Source organism: Anabrus simplex, chromosome 8, assembly GCF_040414725.1.
Source record: "Anabrus simplex isolate iqAnaSimp1 chromosome 8, ASM4041472v1, whole genome shotgun sequence".
NCBI classification, from domain to species: Eukaryota; Metazoa; Arthropoda; class Insecta; order Orthoptera; family Tettigoniidae; genus Anabrus; species Anabrus simplex.
Genome location: NC_090272.1, coordinates 123,138,059 through 123,156,534, shown reverse-complemented (window position 1 = coordinate 123,156,534; position 18,476 = coordinate 123,138,059). Strand labels below are relative to the sequence as shown.

Sequence of the window (18,476 nt, the reverse complement as noted above, 5' to 3'; positions counted from 1 at the left end):
TAAGAGCGCCATGAAAGTTGAATGATTTCAGTACTAGCTTCTCTCCGTGGCAGCCACCAGTGAATGGATTCAGGAAAGTTTTCATAAGTTTACTGGAAGGATCAAAGGTTAGTTACAGCAATGCCATTCTGTTAGCTACACAGTGGAGAAACATATTATAAATGGGCATTTCTGAAGAAAAAAAAAAAAAAAAAAAAAAAAATGCAGTGAGAAAATATGCGTAATTTAGAATATCAGCCTACAGATTAAAAGCATCTGGGAACCTCAATCAAAAGAGAATCTTGAAATGTAATATCACTTAAATAATATTTAATAATAATAATAATAAAATAATATTTAAGTGTGCTATAAAGCACCCAAATGTATCTTGTATAGGCCTACTAAGCAAAATATGCACATAGCAAAAAATATAACTAGTTGCAATAAATTCCTCTTTATTGGAAATTCATCTGTGTGTCAGTATAATGACCAATTTAAGGGTTTTCATTACACTCTAATGAATGCAGTACTTAGATTTATTCCAATTACTTATGGGACCCATACTTATTACTCTCCTTTCTGTACTCAAAATAAATAAATATTTTATTACTCAAAAGTATGCCAAGAATACACAGCACCATTCATTTATTTTTACCACCAAGGTGATTTTAATTTTTAACAAATAGTTAGTAAATACCTCAAATCCAAATTTCATAATATTAATCCTAGAATTTATTAATACACCATTAAGGATGAGAAGCAATGAAGATCATATTCAGACACTATTATTCGGAAATAAACGAAACAATCCAGATCACAGATTAAATCAAACAAACACATACACGGATGACTAGATATGTCATCATGCCATGTGTTAGACAAGAACTTATACTCTGCACCATATAAGCTATAACATCAAATATTATAAGGACAAATTAGAAAATAGTCTACCCACAATAGAAGAGGAATTGGTTTTAGTGGCACCTCCTCTACAGTGTCTGGTATTCTCATATTCCTCATATGCAGCCTTGCTTACACAACAAATATACCTTGTATATAACGTCATTTTAAACCTCAGTCTGGATCAGGAATTTCTAAGAAACAAATTATTTTAAGATATCTACTGATTCTTGAATATTCTGAAGCTGAAGATGATATTGATGACAGTTTGTTGATATATGAATTGCTGAGAAAAACAGAATGTGATCTCAATCAATGTGGCTATGACATGTATGCAACAATAGATTATTGTTTAGTATCAACGGAAACACAAACGGATGATGATATTGTAGATACCGCAAGTTAAGTGAAGTGAGGAATAAAGGCCACAGTGACCCTAAGAGTAAACTTGTGTCCTCGTTCCGAGATGGTGCAGCTCTTTTCAGGAACAACCCCAATGGAGGCGAGCTGCATGTACCATTTTTACCACATACCAGCCCTCCTACCATTATTAAATTTCTGGCATAGTGACCACATGAAGAAGAGGAAAAAGAAAAGTCTGAAGTGCCTATCCCAACAATGACTGATGATTTAGAAGCCACTCGAGTTGGGAACAAGTTCTATGAAACTAGGGGAGGTTGCAGTGAAATTGTGAGAAATTATAAACAGAGAGTGTAATTCAGAAGGAGTGCATTGTTCAAACAAGAGAAGACAGACAAAAATTACTCATCTTCATTACCAAATGAAGAAGCTTGGCAATCAATAGAGACAAGATGGCGGCGTGCATGCTGGTCGTTACAAGTGTTCTCCGTGCATTAATCATAGTTTTGTTGATAAAAAGTGCCGTGACGTACGCGAAAAGTGTAACAGTGCATTCGGATAAGTCTTGTGGTGATTTGAAGAAGGTTCATCTACTGGAAAAACTGTTGGTAAGTGAGAAATGTTCTCTTAAGTGTCTCACTTGGTGTGGCAGTGAAAGCCTTGGGCTGCTGGCGGTAGGGCGGCCGCGTCGTAATGGGGAAGGCAGAGTTGTCAGACTTCCGATTGCTGGGCGGCCGCTGTGGTGCCTAACTCTCGCGCTAATTGGAGACATTGAATTGAACCCCGGACCTCAGAATTGTACAATATGTGAAAGCAGCGGGCGTCGTAATCAACTATTTGTAAACTGCAATAATTGTTCGTCAAGCAGTCATAGGACATGTGCACAAATTTCTACTTCAGAATACAGGAAATTAAAGAAGGGAGGAAGAACGTGGACTTGCTGGCAATGCGAAATGCCGCCACTAACGAACTCTTTCTTTACCAATACCAGTGACGTTACCAGTGACTCTGTAAATAGCTACAACTGTAAATATATAAATAATAATCTAACTCTCTTTGCGTTTAACGCACGCAGCATTTTACGTCCAGGTAGAAAAGAATATATTCTCGCTTCGCTCTCAAGCCTAGATCCCTCTGTTGTATCAGTGAAACATGGCTTTCAGACACAATTAATGACTCAGAAGTGCTACCAGATTCTTTCATCCTGTTCCGTAAGGACCGCACTCTAACCACAGGAGGCGGAGTTCTTATTGCCGCAAAACCAGAGTGTAATCCAACTAGACGTCCCGAGTTGGAGACGACAGCTGAAGCCGTGTGGGTAGAAATTACGTGCGGTAGTAATAAATTCCTCATCGGATCTGTATATCGTTCACCGAAGTCCTCACAAACAATGAACGATGCCTTGCTCTCCTCTCTGGATCGTGTGCAACAAGTACAGAATAATTATGACGCAATTTATATTGCTGGTGACTTCAATCTTGAAATTACTTGGTCTAGAAATGCCGCCCCAGTACCAAACAATCCTCTTGCTAATAGTTTTCTCTCCACCTTCTACGATATTTTCCTCCATCAGTTAGTGTTCGAGGCGACTCGTATTACTCAAAATTCCCGCTCCACACTAGACCTGTTCCTTACTAACTCTCCATCATCCGTCCAGTTTCTGGACGTAATACCTGGATTTTGTGATCACCAAGCCATAATTACAACTTTGAGCTACAGAAAACCCTCCCCAAAACTCCACTCCAGAACAATATATAATTTTTCCCGCACCAACTGGAACGATCTTTCCTCTCTTCTATCAAAAAGTCTTCCTATTCCCCTCGCGTCCTTCACCGGCGATATAAATATCAACGAGATCTGGGAAAACTGGAAAAAAGTATTTTTTGAATGTGTCGATCAAGTTGTGCTGAAAGTTTCTATCTCTGATAAGCGAAAAACGCCATAGATCAATAAAGAGATAACATCAGGTATTCGAAAGAGAAATTGTTTATACAGGAAATGGAAGGAAAACCCAAGTGACAGTAGGTGGGAGAAGTACAGACTGGCTAGGAACAAACTCAAATCATTAATCCGTGATGCCTACAGTTCATATATCCACAGCCTTAGTTCCAATAGTAAAGAGCTATGGGCTTTCATTAGAAACAAAAGTGGCAAAAGTGCTCCATCCGTCTTCAAGTACAACGGACTGTCAGTTTCCTCTCCCCCAAGAAATAGCAGACACATTCAATAGTAAATTTAAAAATAACTTCTCCACTGCTGACAAGGAAGAAGACATGTTCACTCCAAGGTCAACCCCTCCCTTTCTGCCCCTAACTAGCTTGTACTTCACTGCTAACGAGGTCGTAACAAGTCTTCGGAGAACTAGACCTCATGCTGCGAACGGCCCAGACAACGTGCCGGCCAGAATTCTCCATCGCTGTGCAGAAGCATTAGCACCTTCTCTCTGTGCAATATTTAACATTTCAATGAACAGTGGGACTGTTCCAGAAGAATAGAAGAAAGCAAATGTCGTTCCCGTATTCAAAAATGGTGACAGGGAAAATGTAGACAACTATCGCCCAGTCTCTATTACATCTGGCTTATGTAAATGCATGGAACGCCTAATTGTTAAACATGTGCTGGATTTTCTGAATGAGAGAAACCTGTTGAATAACAACCAACATGGATTCCTCCCTGGAAAATCCTGTACTACACTTTTAACAACAGTAATTGATGAGTGGCAACATTCCCTGGACCAGTCTAATATATCCCAAGTGGACTGCGTAACTCTCGACTGGAGTAAGGCCTTTGATCAGGTACCTCATCAACGACTGTTGTTAAAACTTAACAAGTATGGCATTCAAGGCAACCTGCAGGCATGGTTTCGATCATTCCTGGTAGGTCGGACGCAGAGCGTTGTGTTCAGTGGGGCCAGGTCAAAACAAACCTCAGTCACCTCAGGTGTGATTCAAGGTAGCGTGATAGGGCCGCTGCTGTACACAATATTTACGCTGGATCTACCAGGTTGTGTATCGTCTTCTATGGCACAGTACGCTGATGACACCATCATTTACAGAGCCATTCGCAATGAGAACGACGTAAATAAGTTACAGTCAGATCTCGATAACGTGGTTCTGTGGTGCAAAATAAATAGAATGTGTATAAATGTACAGAAATGTAAATATATCCGCTTTACTAGAGCAAGATCACAGTTACAACACGAAATTTCACTGTGTGGTAAAAACCTGATGCCTTGTACCTCAATAAAATTGCTTGGCATTCACATCTGCAGCAATTTAAAATGGAATAAACATGTTGAGGAAATAAGGTGTAAAGCATATAGAGTTCTGGAATTCATCCGCAGATCTCTACTGGGAGCCAGGAAGAAAGCTGTTCAGACAGCCTATCTATCATTAGTACGGCCAATACTGTTGTACGGGCTTCCTTCCTGGCACCCTACTATACAGTGGAGAACATGACGAAACTAGAGAGAGTTCAACGCCGAGCAGAACGACTAATTACTCAACACGGTCATTTAAATACAGCCAGGTCACTGCCCTCCATAACATCCCTCTGTAAACAAATAGATATTACTTTCCTGAGAAAATCCCTCGCAGGTAACATTCATATAAACCCTTTCAACCGCTTACAGCTGAACTATCGTTCCGCTCAAAGAGGTCGAGGTGTGTCCCTTTTCCCTCCATTTGCAAGAACAGCATCATATCAAAGTGGCTTCTTTAGTCATTCTGCTCGGTTGTGGAATGAACTCCCACCGCAGATAAAAGAACTACCTGCAGAAAATTTCTGTAAAGACGTAAAACGGATGTATATATAACGAAACCCTCTGTACAAAACATAATTTATCTACTGTGAGAATGTTCAGTATGAGTGGGAGGATGGATGAAAGTTATGGGGTCCCGAGTGATTGAGACGGTAAATGGGTATGAGTGAGCCGGCCTAGCTAAAATATATGTGGGGTTTCTAGAGAGAGAGAGAGAGAGAGACTCTGTGTGTGTGTGTGTGTGTGTGTGTGTGTGTGTGTGTGTGTGTATGTGTATGTGTCGAATGACTTGAATGTTGAACAGGTCTTGTGAGTATTACTGTATGTAAATATGCCTATGTAAATATTTTAACTGTATATAAGAACATCATGTAGAATGTAATTGTATATTTGTATATTATAATTTTAAGTGGTGATGGAGGCACTTTTGTGTATATGGGGCTATGCCCTTTCTCCATTCACCATCCCTAAATTGTAACTACAATTAGTGGAAAATAAATAATAATAATAATAATAATAATAATAATAATAAGCATTCTACAAGCTAAGAAATTCAATACTGTATTTTGTACTGTACGCATTTCAGTTTTGCACTTCAATGTCAGGCTTAAAAGCAAATATGTACAATTTAACAAAGCCTAGTTACATTATCTTTATCATTTTTCCACCTCACTCATACAATTTTATATTTTAGTTAGTGAATTATGACATGGATACTATGTTTTAAAAGTAAGCCTTTTAGTTTAAAAGCAGACGCACATTAACTGACTCGACAAACTTAACGTTCTGAAGAACAGGGAATTTGAAAGGAGATTCAAACATGCCATAAATTTCATCTACCTTATCCCCAACTTCGTATCAGGAAATGGGACTGCACATACATATACTCAACTGAAAACATAAATCTTGGTTAAAACAACACTCGTTAATAACAACATAATTTATCAGGTCCCTTGGATGTTGTTATAACCAAATTCTACCGTATTACAATATTATCAAGTCAACTTTGCATCAAATAGCTGACTAATTTGCTTCTCTGTTTTTAATTTTAGTGATACTATATTTCCTCAAAGAGAACATTTTTCATCTTACATTACAGTAATTTACAACAGACAAGAGCACAAATATCTTAACCAAAAAATATGTGAAGTTACACTGCATGTTCTTGAAGAATAACTGTCAGGCAAATGAGCAACACAAAGTAAGCCATAATATTTTAGTTTAAAAGTAGATGCACATCAACTGATAACATTCTGAAGAACAGGGAATTTGAAATATTTTTAAAAAAAATGTGATCACAAGATCTGAGCACAAAATCTTTTGGATTACCAGTCTCATGAATTATGCTTGTTTGCAAGACAGTAGTATTTAAGATAAAATTCCACAAGTATTTCATTACTTTTGAGAATATAAAATTCTGTCTGCGTGTATGGTATTTAATTACTTTTGAGAGAATGTAAAATTTTTAAAAGACTTCTATAAACCCTAAAATGTATGCTTTCACTTAATTGCTGTAAAAATCTAACCAGAAAATTAAATTTTAAAAGTCTCTTCCACAACATACAAAAAATTGTATTTACAAAGTTTTTTGCAGAGAGATCTGTTTATCATACAGACAATTTTTTCTAAGACCTATACTACTTGTAGATGTACACCAGCACATCCTTAACATATAGCTATGAAGTGAAAATAAACTTCAAAGGAATCCTATCTGCATATCAATATGATGAATTAGCCAAGAGGTTTAAATTTAGAACATTTAATTTTGAAAAAATTTATTTCATGCTTGATAATATCTCCTCTCTTTCTCTACAACCTGTGTAAAGTTAAAAACTAAAACCATCCCTCAAAGCAAAATATGAATGCATTACCGACACATTTTTCATTCTCATGATCAACAATAATTCACATAATTGAGTACAGTATAAGATTACCATGACTCCAATGGCATTACACCATCTCAAAAGTAACAGAAATCATTCCAGTAAAAACAGTAAATACAGTAAATGGAATATGTGCAAGACAAAGTAGAAGCACGAGAGATTTCGTTGAGACTTCCCATTTCTTGCCAGCAGGTATGATTTCATATTTTGGCACATATTAGAGCTTTCATATCTAGTCCATCACTTAACTGGTTATTAATTTAAAATTTCTGACATTTGTAGATTTTAGGAGCCAAGATAAATTCAAACAAACAAAGGTCATGTAAAAGGCCATGCATACTTAAGTAATTGCTAACTATGTGAACATTACATTTTTGGGTACAGGTCTAAAGGAATTCTGATCAGATGCAACAAATCATAATAAAACAAAAGATCACATTACTATAATGCAAGCACAGCTATTTGCATCTGCAACAAATCTATTCCACCAAAATTTACAGTTCCCTTAAGGTGGTAGGTCTGAATTTACTCAGGCCTCAACTGAGGAAGTTGGTTACATGGTTTGGGTCAAGCAGCTGTGAGCTAGTATTCGGGAGATAGTAGATTCAAAGCCCACTGTTGGCAGCCCTTGTTTGTTTGTTTGTTTGTTTGTTTGTTTGTTTGTTTGTCTGAATTTATCTTGGCTCCTGAAATCTACAAATGCTAGAAATTTTAAATTAATAACCAGTTAAGTGATGGATAAGATTGGAATATTTGAAACCAATTCTCTTTGGGATCTTAGTCTTCAAATTCATTGAGTTGAAATGCGCTGGTGTTATAGAGAGTACTGCACTTGTATGACAGCTGTAATGTTAAGGATGTCAATATGTTCTTGCTCCTCACACAGAGGTTCTTCCTTGCACACCAACACAGTGGGAAATTAAAAACAAAAAAAATACTCAGTCTTAACAATTCTGTAGCTATCCTTCCATGATGCAACAGTGTGTCCTAGTCTCAGTGAAATACTTGAAAATATATTTGAAAATGAAAATCCACAACCTGTTTCCAGTCATTTGACCAGGTCAGGAATGGAATGAAGCCTCCATCTAACAGCAAGGACAGGAATTGTGCCAGCTGCCAAACCCTGTCGCACTCCTCTGGGACAATATTAATGACTGGCAGATGAAATTAAATGATATTGAGAGTGTGTCGCTGGAATGACAGATGACAGGGAAAACCAGAGTACCCGGAGAAAACCTGTCCCGCCTCCGCTTTGTCCAGCACAAATCTCACATGGAGTGACCGGGATTTGAACCACAGTATCCAACGGTGAGAGGCTGGCGCACTGCCGCTTCTTGAAAATATATTTGCAAAGGGTAAATGGTCAAAATAAACTATCTGGTGTTTTTCAGTATGTAAATGATCATCTCATTTCTTGAAGGATTCTGGCCCCTTCCTTCAGTATGTATAACTAACCCCATGGCACTACAGCCCTGAAGGGCCTTGGACTACCAAGCGACTGCTGCTCCGTCCGAAGGCCTACAGATTACAAGGTGTCGTGTGATCAGCACGACGAATCCTCTCGACAGTTATTCTTGGCTTTCTAGACCGGGTATGTATATGTATGCAGGATTTATTCTGTCAGTACGCTCTGGTACGCGTACCAGTAAACTTTAGATTGTAAAAATTGTGGTGAAGATTTCGATTGATTATTTAAAAGCGTGTCTCCATTTACGTGGTGCCATCATTGCTTGAAGTTGAATTACGTTGATAGATTAACTCTCATCTACAGATATTGACTCTATCAAAGTATATGATATGGATCCAGTTCAATAGCACTACTCTTTCAACTGCACATGCTTGCTGCTTAAAATATAGGAACTTCCTTCAAGTGACTTCACTTCCTGTTTACCTAACTTTGTTGCTTTGTGTGCTGTGTTTGCATCTGTTCTGCATTCTATATGTGAATTGGTTTGTTTACTATGGTCTTTATCAAGTGCAATGAAGTCAAAAAACACTGTTCTTCTCTTCTGCTCCAGAAGGTTTGAATCTTTCTGAGTGAATAGAGTGAATGCAGTGAGCTGAAAACAAGTTTGGGGAAAATGCTGCGATGGAATCTGTAAAAGCTGAACAGACGGTTGTGACTAACGAACATGCAGTTGCGATTGAAAATCTTAGTGTGTTGGATTTCGCAACAAAAAACTGATTTTTGAGGGGAAAACATGACTGGTTAATCATGAAAAATAAAAATCTTGGCTGTAAAATATGTCAAGAAATAATCAATTAGGGCCCGTACAGAAACAAATAAGGTATGAGTATTTCTAAGCTATGGGCTAAATATGTTCAGATTACTTCTTTTGGTGAAAATTTAAAAAAATTAAAATGGCTTCTTTACAAAAAAAAATCCATGATCATAAAATTAGTTCCACTCACAAGACTGCCACTAACATATTAACTGTTGCAAAAGAAAAAAGTTGAAGGTCTCTTTTACTGAAGCTTTTGAACATAACAGAGAGATAACGTCCAAAATCTTCTGAACAGCCTACAAAATTGCCCAAAAGAAATCAGGTGTTCAATGATTTGGAATCTGAAATTGATCTCCAAGAAGTGAATGGTACCAACAAGGGCCTAATTCTTTATTCGACCAATGCTTGTATGAACACAGTTCAGCATACTGGAGCTGAAATTAAGAAAACCCTAATGAAGAAAATAACTTAATCTAATTCCAAGATTTCATTTTTAATTGACAAGAGCACTACTGTTGGCCAATTATCATCTTTAATAATATATGTAAGGTCAATGCTTCCTGATGCGCATGAATATACAAATCTATTTATTGATATTGTTGAGTTGTAAAATGTATTTCTCCGAGGTTATTTTTTAATGTTTGATTAAGGATTTTAATAAATTGGGCTTCTCTGAAGAACTTTGAAAAATAAAAAAAAACCTTATTGCAATAGCATTTGATGGAGCTGTTATGATGTTAGGGAAAAGAAAAGGTGTAACGACTTTGATTAGAGATCAATATCCATATCTCTTATTCTGGCACTGAGCAAACCATAGACCTGAACTCTTCCACTCTGTTGGAGATGTAGTTACAAACAACTTCTCATCACAAGTGAATCATTTTATGTCATTTCTTGACAAACTTTATACATTTTATCACCAGTCACCTAAAACTGCCAGAGAATTGAGAAATATTTCTAATGATCTGGAGCAGCAACTGATTTCTGAATACTTGTTGGGTAGCTTCATGTTACAGTAGTGTTTCTACAGATTTTTAAAACTACAGATTACTTGTGGCACATTTTGAAAGAGCAAAACAGGTTTAGAACAGGGATAAGAGTGAAAGAGGTATGTAAAAAAAATGAATGTTGACTGTCAACAACTCTTCAGGAGTTGTCACAATTCAGCATTGAACTACAAGCACACAATATGATTCTTTACAAGGCTCATAAAGTAATATCCAGGCAGATCCTTCTGTTTGAAGGTAGGAAATTTAATAGTGGGTCTTGCTGTCGTGAAGCTCAAAGTGCAGCTGAGAATGTTAAATTCAAGGGTGTTACCCTCGAGAAGAGAGAAAAATAGTTGAGCTGCCAATGTAAAAAAGCCCTCTTGATCCTGAAATGTTCTATGACAGCTTAAGACGATGGATGGAAAATTGTCTGTTAACAAAAGAAGACACACAAATACCAGAATGAACAAGTACTGTATCCTGAATGTTGGCCAGATAATGTTCAGAAGAATGTCATTTTTGGTGAAATTGAAGTAAAAAATTTGTATAGGCAATTAAGGATTCAAGATAGACAAGTTCTAAAAGGTTATTATGAATTCCTTGTTGAGAAGAAAATACCAGTGTCACTACTACCACCACTTGTAAACACCATCAACAGCATTCTCACTTCTACCCCTCTGAATGTGAACATAGCTTCTTACAAATAAACTGTGAGTTCACTGATATTTACCACATTGGTAGATCTTCCTCCTCTATGACATTTTCAACCTCTACCATATGTCAACTCCTGGTACATGAAAGGAAGACATCTTGTGACAGACAAAAAGAGCAAAGAACGTTCACGCGAAGATAGCAGCACCAGCATCACAGGTCCAATTTGGAAGTTATTGTAATGTAAAAGGTCCTAATGTCATGTATTCATTTTTATGAATATTTTAGTTACCTATGTTGAAATCTGAAAGTTAAGTAAAGATTAGGTTAAATTGTGTTTTGCCCTGTACATTGGGTTAGAAAATATGGAACACTACGTGTTTTAAAATATTTTGAACTAATTTACTGTAACTGGCTACCTGGTAGTATAATATGACTATATGACAACACAGAAATTGTAGCCACCAAGCGAGTTAGTTGTGTGGGTCACGCAGATGTGTTTGCATTCGGGAGATAGTGGGTTTGAACCCTGCCGTCACCATATCTGAAGATGGTTCTTGGTGCTTTCCCATTTTCACACCAAGCAAATGCTGGGGCTGTTAAGAACAGGGATAAGGCTGCTACCTTCCCAATCTTCCCTTTCCCATCCTTCAGTCGCCAAAAAACCTTTGATGTGTTATTGCAACTGTAGCCTGCGACTCCAGTACTCTATGTTTTGTTTGGGATGAGTCGAATGAGTATCTGTTATCTTGTTTCCAGAGAAAAAAAAAAAGCCTGGTATGTATGTAAGTAAGTAAAACTCTTGTCCTGTTTCTCAATGGGGTTGGGTATGAAGTGAGATGAATCAAGAAAAACATACTCTCTTTTTCAGATGAAAAGGGGTATGATATTAACATTCAAAATTGTATTTATGGTTAGAGTAGGTAATGTCATTCCTGTATTTCCAGTGGCTTACATAGATGACAATTGTAAGAATAACTCTGTTACAGGTTTTAATGTTCCACTAACTACCTCCTTTGTCCAGCAGGAATTCCTTTACGTGCCAATAAAGCTACCAACACAAGGCTGGAGTATTTGAGCGCCTTTAAATGCCACAGGACAGAGCTGCAATCAAACCTGCCAACTGGGACTGGCAAAGCCAGTGCTCTACCACCAGAACCACTCACTCTGGTGCAATTGCAAGAGAATTCAACATATTTTCCCTCAGATAACACACAATACTCTATACTGTCTTCCTTGGGGCTGATAATTCCACCATTTTACTCCTTAAAACAACACTAGATCTTTGTCAGTCTTGTCCAAACATTTTTTTGTTAACTGCCATTTATTAATCATGAAGTTAAGCCCATAAAATGCTAATCATAAAACACTCCCTCACTCATGATACCAGGATAATACAGCATAGTTAACAGATGTAAATGTGAAGACAATACACTCCTTGGAAAAGGAGAGGAAAGATTAGCAAAGAATGTTGCAGGGATGCTTTTCATCGAACACAAGTTTTAGGTTGACTTGCTGTATGAACAATCACACCAACTTTCCAGAAGTGGAGAAAAGCATCTCAAGCACTGGAAGCCAACATTATGCTTTCTTGAATGTGCATTACAAGACTTGTGAACTGTTTATCTGAAATTACAATTCCCTGAAAAGAAATCTGTATTAAAATAAATTGTAAATGCTGCAGAAATTAACAGCAAGACGAAACCATCATTCATATGTTTTGTGTTGTCATCGGTTCAATTCAATGGGCTATAAATCTATTTGCATGACAAGACCTCAACCTGTATGAGAAGATTTACAATTTTCAAGTTACATCTCCTAATTCCCAGTGTTTGATAGTTGTAATACTGAGATCCACTCTCTCCAATACACTGAGATGAAGACCAACAAAGTCTTAAGGGCTGTCATTAGTTGACTATCTCAATTTTTAACTTTAAAATGAATTAAGAGTTGCATGGGAATGTTACTGCTAACTGGACAAGTGATTCCAATTCCAAGTAATATAAAACAAGAGACATAATAGCCAATCTATCAAGTAATTCTGTCAAGAAGTCCCCTGTTGCTACAAAATTCAGCAATTCTTCCTTAATATATGGTAAAATTGAATAAAAATCACAGAATGTCATCCAAGCACAAGTGCATGGCTTACCAAATACACACATAAATACAACCACACAATCCCAAACACCAACATACAACCAGAGATTATAATAAAATGATTGATTGGTTCTCAAGTCTAGAATATCACCATTGCTAATCAAGGATTAGTAACACAGTAAATATACCTTTAGTGAACAGAAAGTTTTTCTTCATCCCATTAAACTTTTCCCAGAATATCGTGAATATACATTTTCTTTCTATATCGTTTCCTTACAATAAATTTAACAAAAACTAAAATTAATATAACTGCTGAACAAAAGTAGAGGACTACACAAAGACTTATGTCAAATATATTAAAATTCCAACCTAACCGCTTTTTCTGGACTGTGACAACCGAAACATCGGAAGCATGAGGTTCAGGTACAGGAATTTCTGGAAGATCATCATTACTAACCTTCATATGACTGATATTCTTTTTACTATACATCTGTTTCAGAAAGATCAGGACTTGTTTCTTCACCCATCTACCATCAGAGCTTCTACAGGCTGGACAACTCTCTCTAGTTGGAAATTGGACTTTAGGATGCTGTGGATCTTCTGTCATATCCCCAGCTAAACGTTTATTGGCTTGATTATGAGCACTCCATAGCCAGAGAATACTTTCATCAGGCCCAGTAACATTTGCATACATAGATTTCCGTGCCATTTCTTGAAAGTGTTGTGAACAGTCATGACAACCAAAGAAGTAAGTCACATATCCTAATACGGCATTTAAAACTTCCAAACGATCAAATGTTTTTTTATGTCCTTCCTCAATCACAGCATTTGTAGTAAGCATGTGAAAGGTAGTCCACAGGCCACATGGATATCCACGATAACGAGGTCTACTACCTTTACATCCAATCCACCCATCAGTGCTCATGAAAACTGGTTTCAATTCTGATTCAAACTGTTCTACATACTTGTAAAACTGTTCTCCTTTAATTTCAAAAATATCTTCAACCTTTTCATGAAGCTTTTTAAGAAATTTTACTCCTGTTTCTCCAAAAGGGAAGTATTTTGCTAAAACATTCAGGTAATTTTTAAGAGCTTGAAGAGCATCACCAGTTATAAGTTTATGAATAGGTATTTCATTCTTTAAAGAGTACTGGATTGTATTTTCTAAATCTACTTGATAAACAACATCATCCAGGTGTCTCACTCCAACACCTTGCATTTCTGCTGGTTCATTTAAAACAGGCTTCTTAAAATCATTTATATCATCTTCAGCAACAATAATATTTCTAGATTTCAGAAATGATTTTATTGCCTCACGGAATGCTTCTCGAGAGTTTTCTATAATCTTCAGATGATTTACAGCGAGATCTCGCTGTAGAACTACTATTGATGGAAATTTTAAGACACCAATTAATTTGACAAGGGCTTCATTCTGATTTAACACAGTCCTAATTTGAACATCTTTAACATGATTAAGATCTAAAATAACTTGGGTTGCAACATCAGAATCAGTGTCTTCAAAAATCAGAATGGTGAACTGAACTGAATCGGGAGCATATTTCCATAAATTCTGCACATCATTACTCCTGAAACAAAAAAGGAACAACATTAATAATCCTACATCCACCAACAACCTACATATTAAATTTACCTTAAAATTAAAGGACTTCTTTTCTCACCAGCCTTTCATTACAGTGTGTTAGTCTGACACTTGAGATTAATTATGTTAGAGATGGGCGGAAGAGAAAAGGACACCACCAATAACTCTTGATTAAGTCAGTGAAATGACCAATTCTGCTGTACCATAGTCGCCCAACATACACCACTTGTTTATTAAGATACTGTATTTACAAACAAAGAGTAAGGAGTCCTGAGACAATCAGTGAACTTTTTCCTGATCCTTCACCAAAGCAAAAAGTTAATGGTATGCTATTATTCACATATTCAAGAAAGCATGGAGAGTACAAACAAATTATGTTGAAAATTCTGTATTCTGAATAGAAATACCACAAACAGTAGTTCGCTCATGTTGGGGAGATGTTGAGCACCCATTCCAGTTCTTACCAGTAAGTTCTTATCTTCCTATTGTCCAGTAAATGTAAATGTCACTTCTACAGATCCAGAACCAGGGTTGGTTAAGTGATGTGATAAGATTTTTTTAAAACAAGTAAATCAGAATTTAAAAAAAAAAAAAAAAAATCAGAATTTTCACCTACCAGTAATTTTCTCTACATTAATTTCAATTTAAGCTGTGTGTTGAGACCAACAAACTTATATTTACAAAATGAGTTTACAAACTGATAATTTTATTTTGAATGCTTCTTGTGTATGGAAATTGTCAACATGCCTACTAATAATTGTATTTAGATCAATCAACAGTATAGTGTTACTTCAAAAAATTTTGTTAAGTCAAAATTCAATTAATATAGTTAAGAACAGTATTAATGCTATTTATTATAATAAATTTAATACCATATTATGGGGCTATGGGATTCCATACCCTATCATATGACCTGGTATTATTTCATTAGAAATACCGATTTGAAAGTCTTGTCTCATCCAAATTTATTTCTAAGCTAGCTTCCTCTGTGGATGAGAAGTAGAGTGTCAGCCTGTCTGCCTCCAGATCACAAGATAGCGGGTTCAAATCCGGCAGAGATATTTGAAGGGCGGAAAAAATGGAAAAAATGTCCATTCGGCACTCCGTGTCATACAATATCGGCATATAAAAGATCTCTGGTGACACATTTGATGTTTACTCAATAAAATTAATTGAAACTCAGCCATAGACTCCCAAGAGAGATTAAGTTTACTCTTCCATCTAGTAGGCCTAGAGTAAAATGGAACGCTGAAATTGACGAGTAAGCAGGCAGATGGCGTCAAATTAAAATGCTTGCACACAGCAGCCGAGGCTGTACAGTTATTTTTTTTATTTCTAAGCTGCAAATTTACTGAACCAAAAGTAGAGAAACTTTTTCAAAAATAGAGAAATTTTCTACTTCATCCACAAGACAGCATATTGAGTACTGGAATACCTCACCACCCTTTCAAAGGTCTCTACCACCAAAGTTACAGTTAAGGACTTCACTATAACCCTGGCAGGGGGCTCTTACAAGGTGCTACCAACCAGGTCAGGTGGACCAAGATATTTTAAAGAGGCGTTAATCCTTTTTATCCTGACTTGTGACAGGCACAGCCTGGCCTCCCGTACAGTGGGTCCTAGTGGCCAGAAGAGCTTGGACATGCGGTGTTGAATCTGGGCACATTCTGCTCCAGCTAGCATTGTGCTGACATGAGACCTTGCCAACATGTCCTCACCGATTTCACCCATTTCCAATATACGTGCAGACTATGGTGAAAACTTTCACTTGTTCATTGCAAGTTCAAGAAAATAACATTTGAATATATCGAGTGTGCTTCACAAGACCACTCCAACGCGCAACACATGCCCACAACAAACGCACAGCCCAATGAGCAAGCTGCCAGCTTCACATATTTGTGATCCATGGATTGAGTCTTGTCTCCATGTTATTATTATTATTTTTTTTCTATTTGCTTTACGTCGCACCGACACATATAGGTCTTATGGCAACGATGGGACAGGAAAGGCCTAGAAATGGGATGGAAGCGGCCGTGGCCTTAATTAAGATGCCTGGTGTGAAAATGGGACACCAGGGAAAATCATCTTCAGAGCTGCCGACAGAGGGGTTCAAACCCACTATCTCCTGGATGCAAGCTCACAGCTGCGCGCCCCTAACTGCATGGTCAACTCGCCTGATTTGCTACTTTTTATAGGTCCAAGGTACTCTACTATAAATGATAGACATCAAATATAATGACGAAGACATCTGAAATGATTCTGTGGATGCTTTGGTCACAATCCTTTACCCAAACATAAAACAAAAACTGCTCAAATGCTGGTTATTCTATTGTTATACCAAATCATTATCATCACTTGTACTTAAGTAGTTCTCAAAACAATGAACATTTTAACAATAAGATACTCACATTTTCAATACATAACATCTGATTTTCTCAGAGAGAAGCAGATGACAATACGGACACTAGTGAACCAATACTGTTAAATATATATCACTGTACGTACCTTTAATATTATTGTAATGAAATTAACGTAAAAATTGAAAGTTAAAAAAAAAAAAAAAAAAAAACATTTATGGAGGAGAGTCAATCTGTGGATCTCAAGCTTGTGAAGCATGAAGTTTGCTCAGTGCACTGTGCGTTCATTTTGAGAATGTGTCGCGTGCTTAAAGCACTCTCAAAATACAGTATTCAAATTCCATTTTCTCGGAATTAGGCAGGCGTTGTTCCTTGCAATATGAACCGGTAAAGGTTCTCGCCATGGCCTGCATATATATTGAAAATGGATCAAATCCGCAGAATACTTTGGCATGGTCTCCTTGTGAGACCTGCTGGAATATCCAGAGCTTACCGGTACCTGAGAACAAGGTGGGGCTAGGGGCTTCATAACCCTTTCCAGAATGTTGCATTGATAGTTGGTGACAATTGTCTTCACTCCACTTTTGTAGAAATGCAATGATGTGTCGTCCTCACATGACACTCACCACCAAACCATCACTGAGCCTGGGTGGTAACTTCTTCCCATTTTGAGAAGTTGACAGCAGCTTCCCAGAAGCTGTAAGTATACACTCAATCATTCTAGCAGTTCAGTTTTCTTCCATGGTGAAAACATTTTTGCCCATGAAGAGAATATAGTGGTGACTGCCATTTGTCAACAGTTTCTCGACTCTTTATCTAACTTAAAGCTACTAAGAGTCACTATCCCAGGCATCTTCACCCCGAAGCCTAATGACGCATGACAGTGTTTGTGGTAGGTTTCTCATTCCCCGAGCAGTGATTTTTTTGCTTATGGAGCGGATTTCTTTGAATTCTCTCAGTGACGACTTTGATGGTAAAGCACTTCCAGCACTGTTGACAGAAGTCCCACTGTATCATTGAAAGTTTCAAAACACATATTTGCTAGTTATTTACAGCAGTCTTAACAAGTAAGAAATCTCTAATGGAGTCTTGTTACACTCTTATCAAGTGATCAAACCAACATGTTTCTCTCCCATTCTCCACCCCATATCAAGCGTGCAGCAATCTATCTCAACTCTCTTCATCCCAAGAGCTCGGATGATAATGTTTGCTTTGTTGTAAATACCACTGCAGGTGTGCCAGCCACCATATATCTAACTCCATAAACTAGGTATAAAACTTATGGCATGATGAGGTAGAACATTCTTGTACGAGGGCTATGCTGAAAGTTTTTAGCAGAGTGTGAGGAAAAAAAATTATTTGCAAAACAACAATTACAACTTTTCAAAATACTCTCCATTAGCACGTATACATTTTTCCATTCTCTGAAACCACTTAGAAAACGTTTCAGTCCAAGCTTCTTTCGGGATGTCACTTACTACACTCCCGTACGCTGCAATGGCCTCTTCATCTGACGAAAACCGCTGCCCGCGTATTTTTTCCTTGGTCTTAGGGAACAGAAAGAAGTCACATGGGGCTAGGTCAGGTGAATAGGGAGGATGAGATAACACTCGCACTTTTTCCCTTTCCAAAAAGTCCACTGTTCTGGCAGCCCTGTGTGCAGATGCATTGTCGT

The 18,476-nt window shown here is 37.3% G+C and overlaps 1 protein-coding gene across 2 annotated transcripts in view; it reads right to left on the bottom strand.

The window, feature by feature from the left end:
* Window positions 1-18,476, bottom strand: part of LOC136879190 (sulfhydryl oxidase 1) — a 64,518-nt gene that overhangs the window by 10,798 nt on the left and 35,244 nt on the right. Inside the window, exon 3 of one of the 2 annotated variants that reach the window (XM_067152963.2) lies at window positions 13,302-14,430. In XM_067152963.2, the coding sequence (XP_067009064.2) occupies window positions 13,302-14,430 (1,129 nt within the window). Of the gene's footprint in view, window positions 1-11,637; window positions 14,431-18,476 lie in introns of those variants that run through there. The other variant, XM_067152962.2, reaches the window with a different exon arrangement.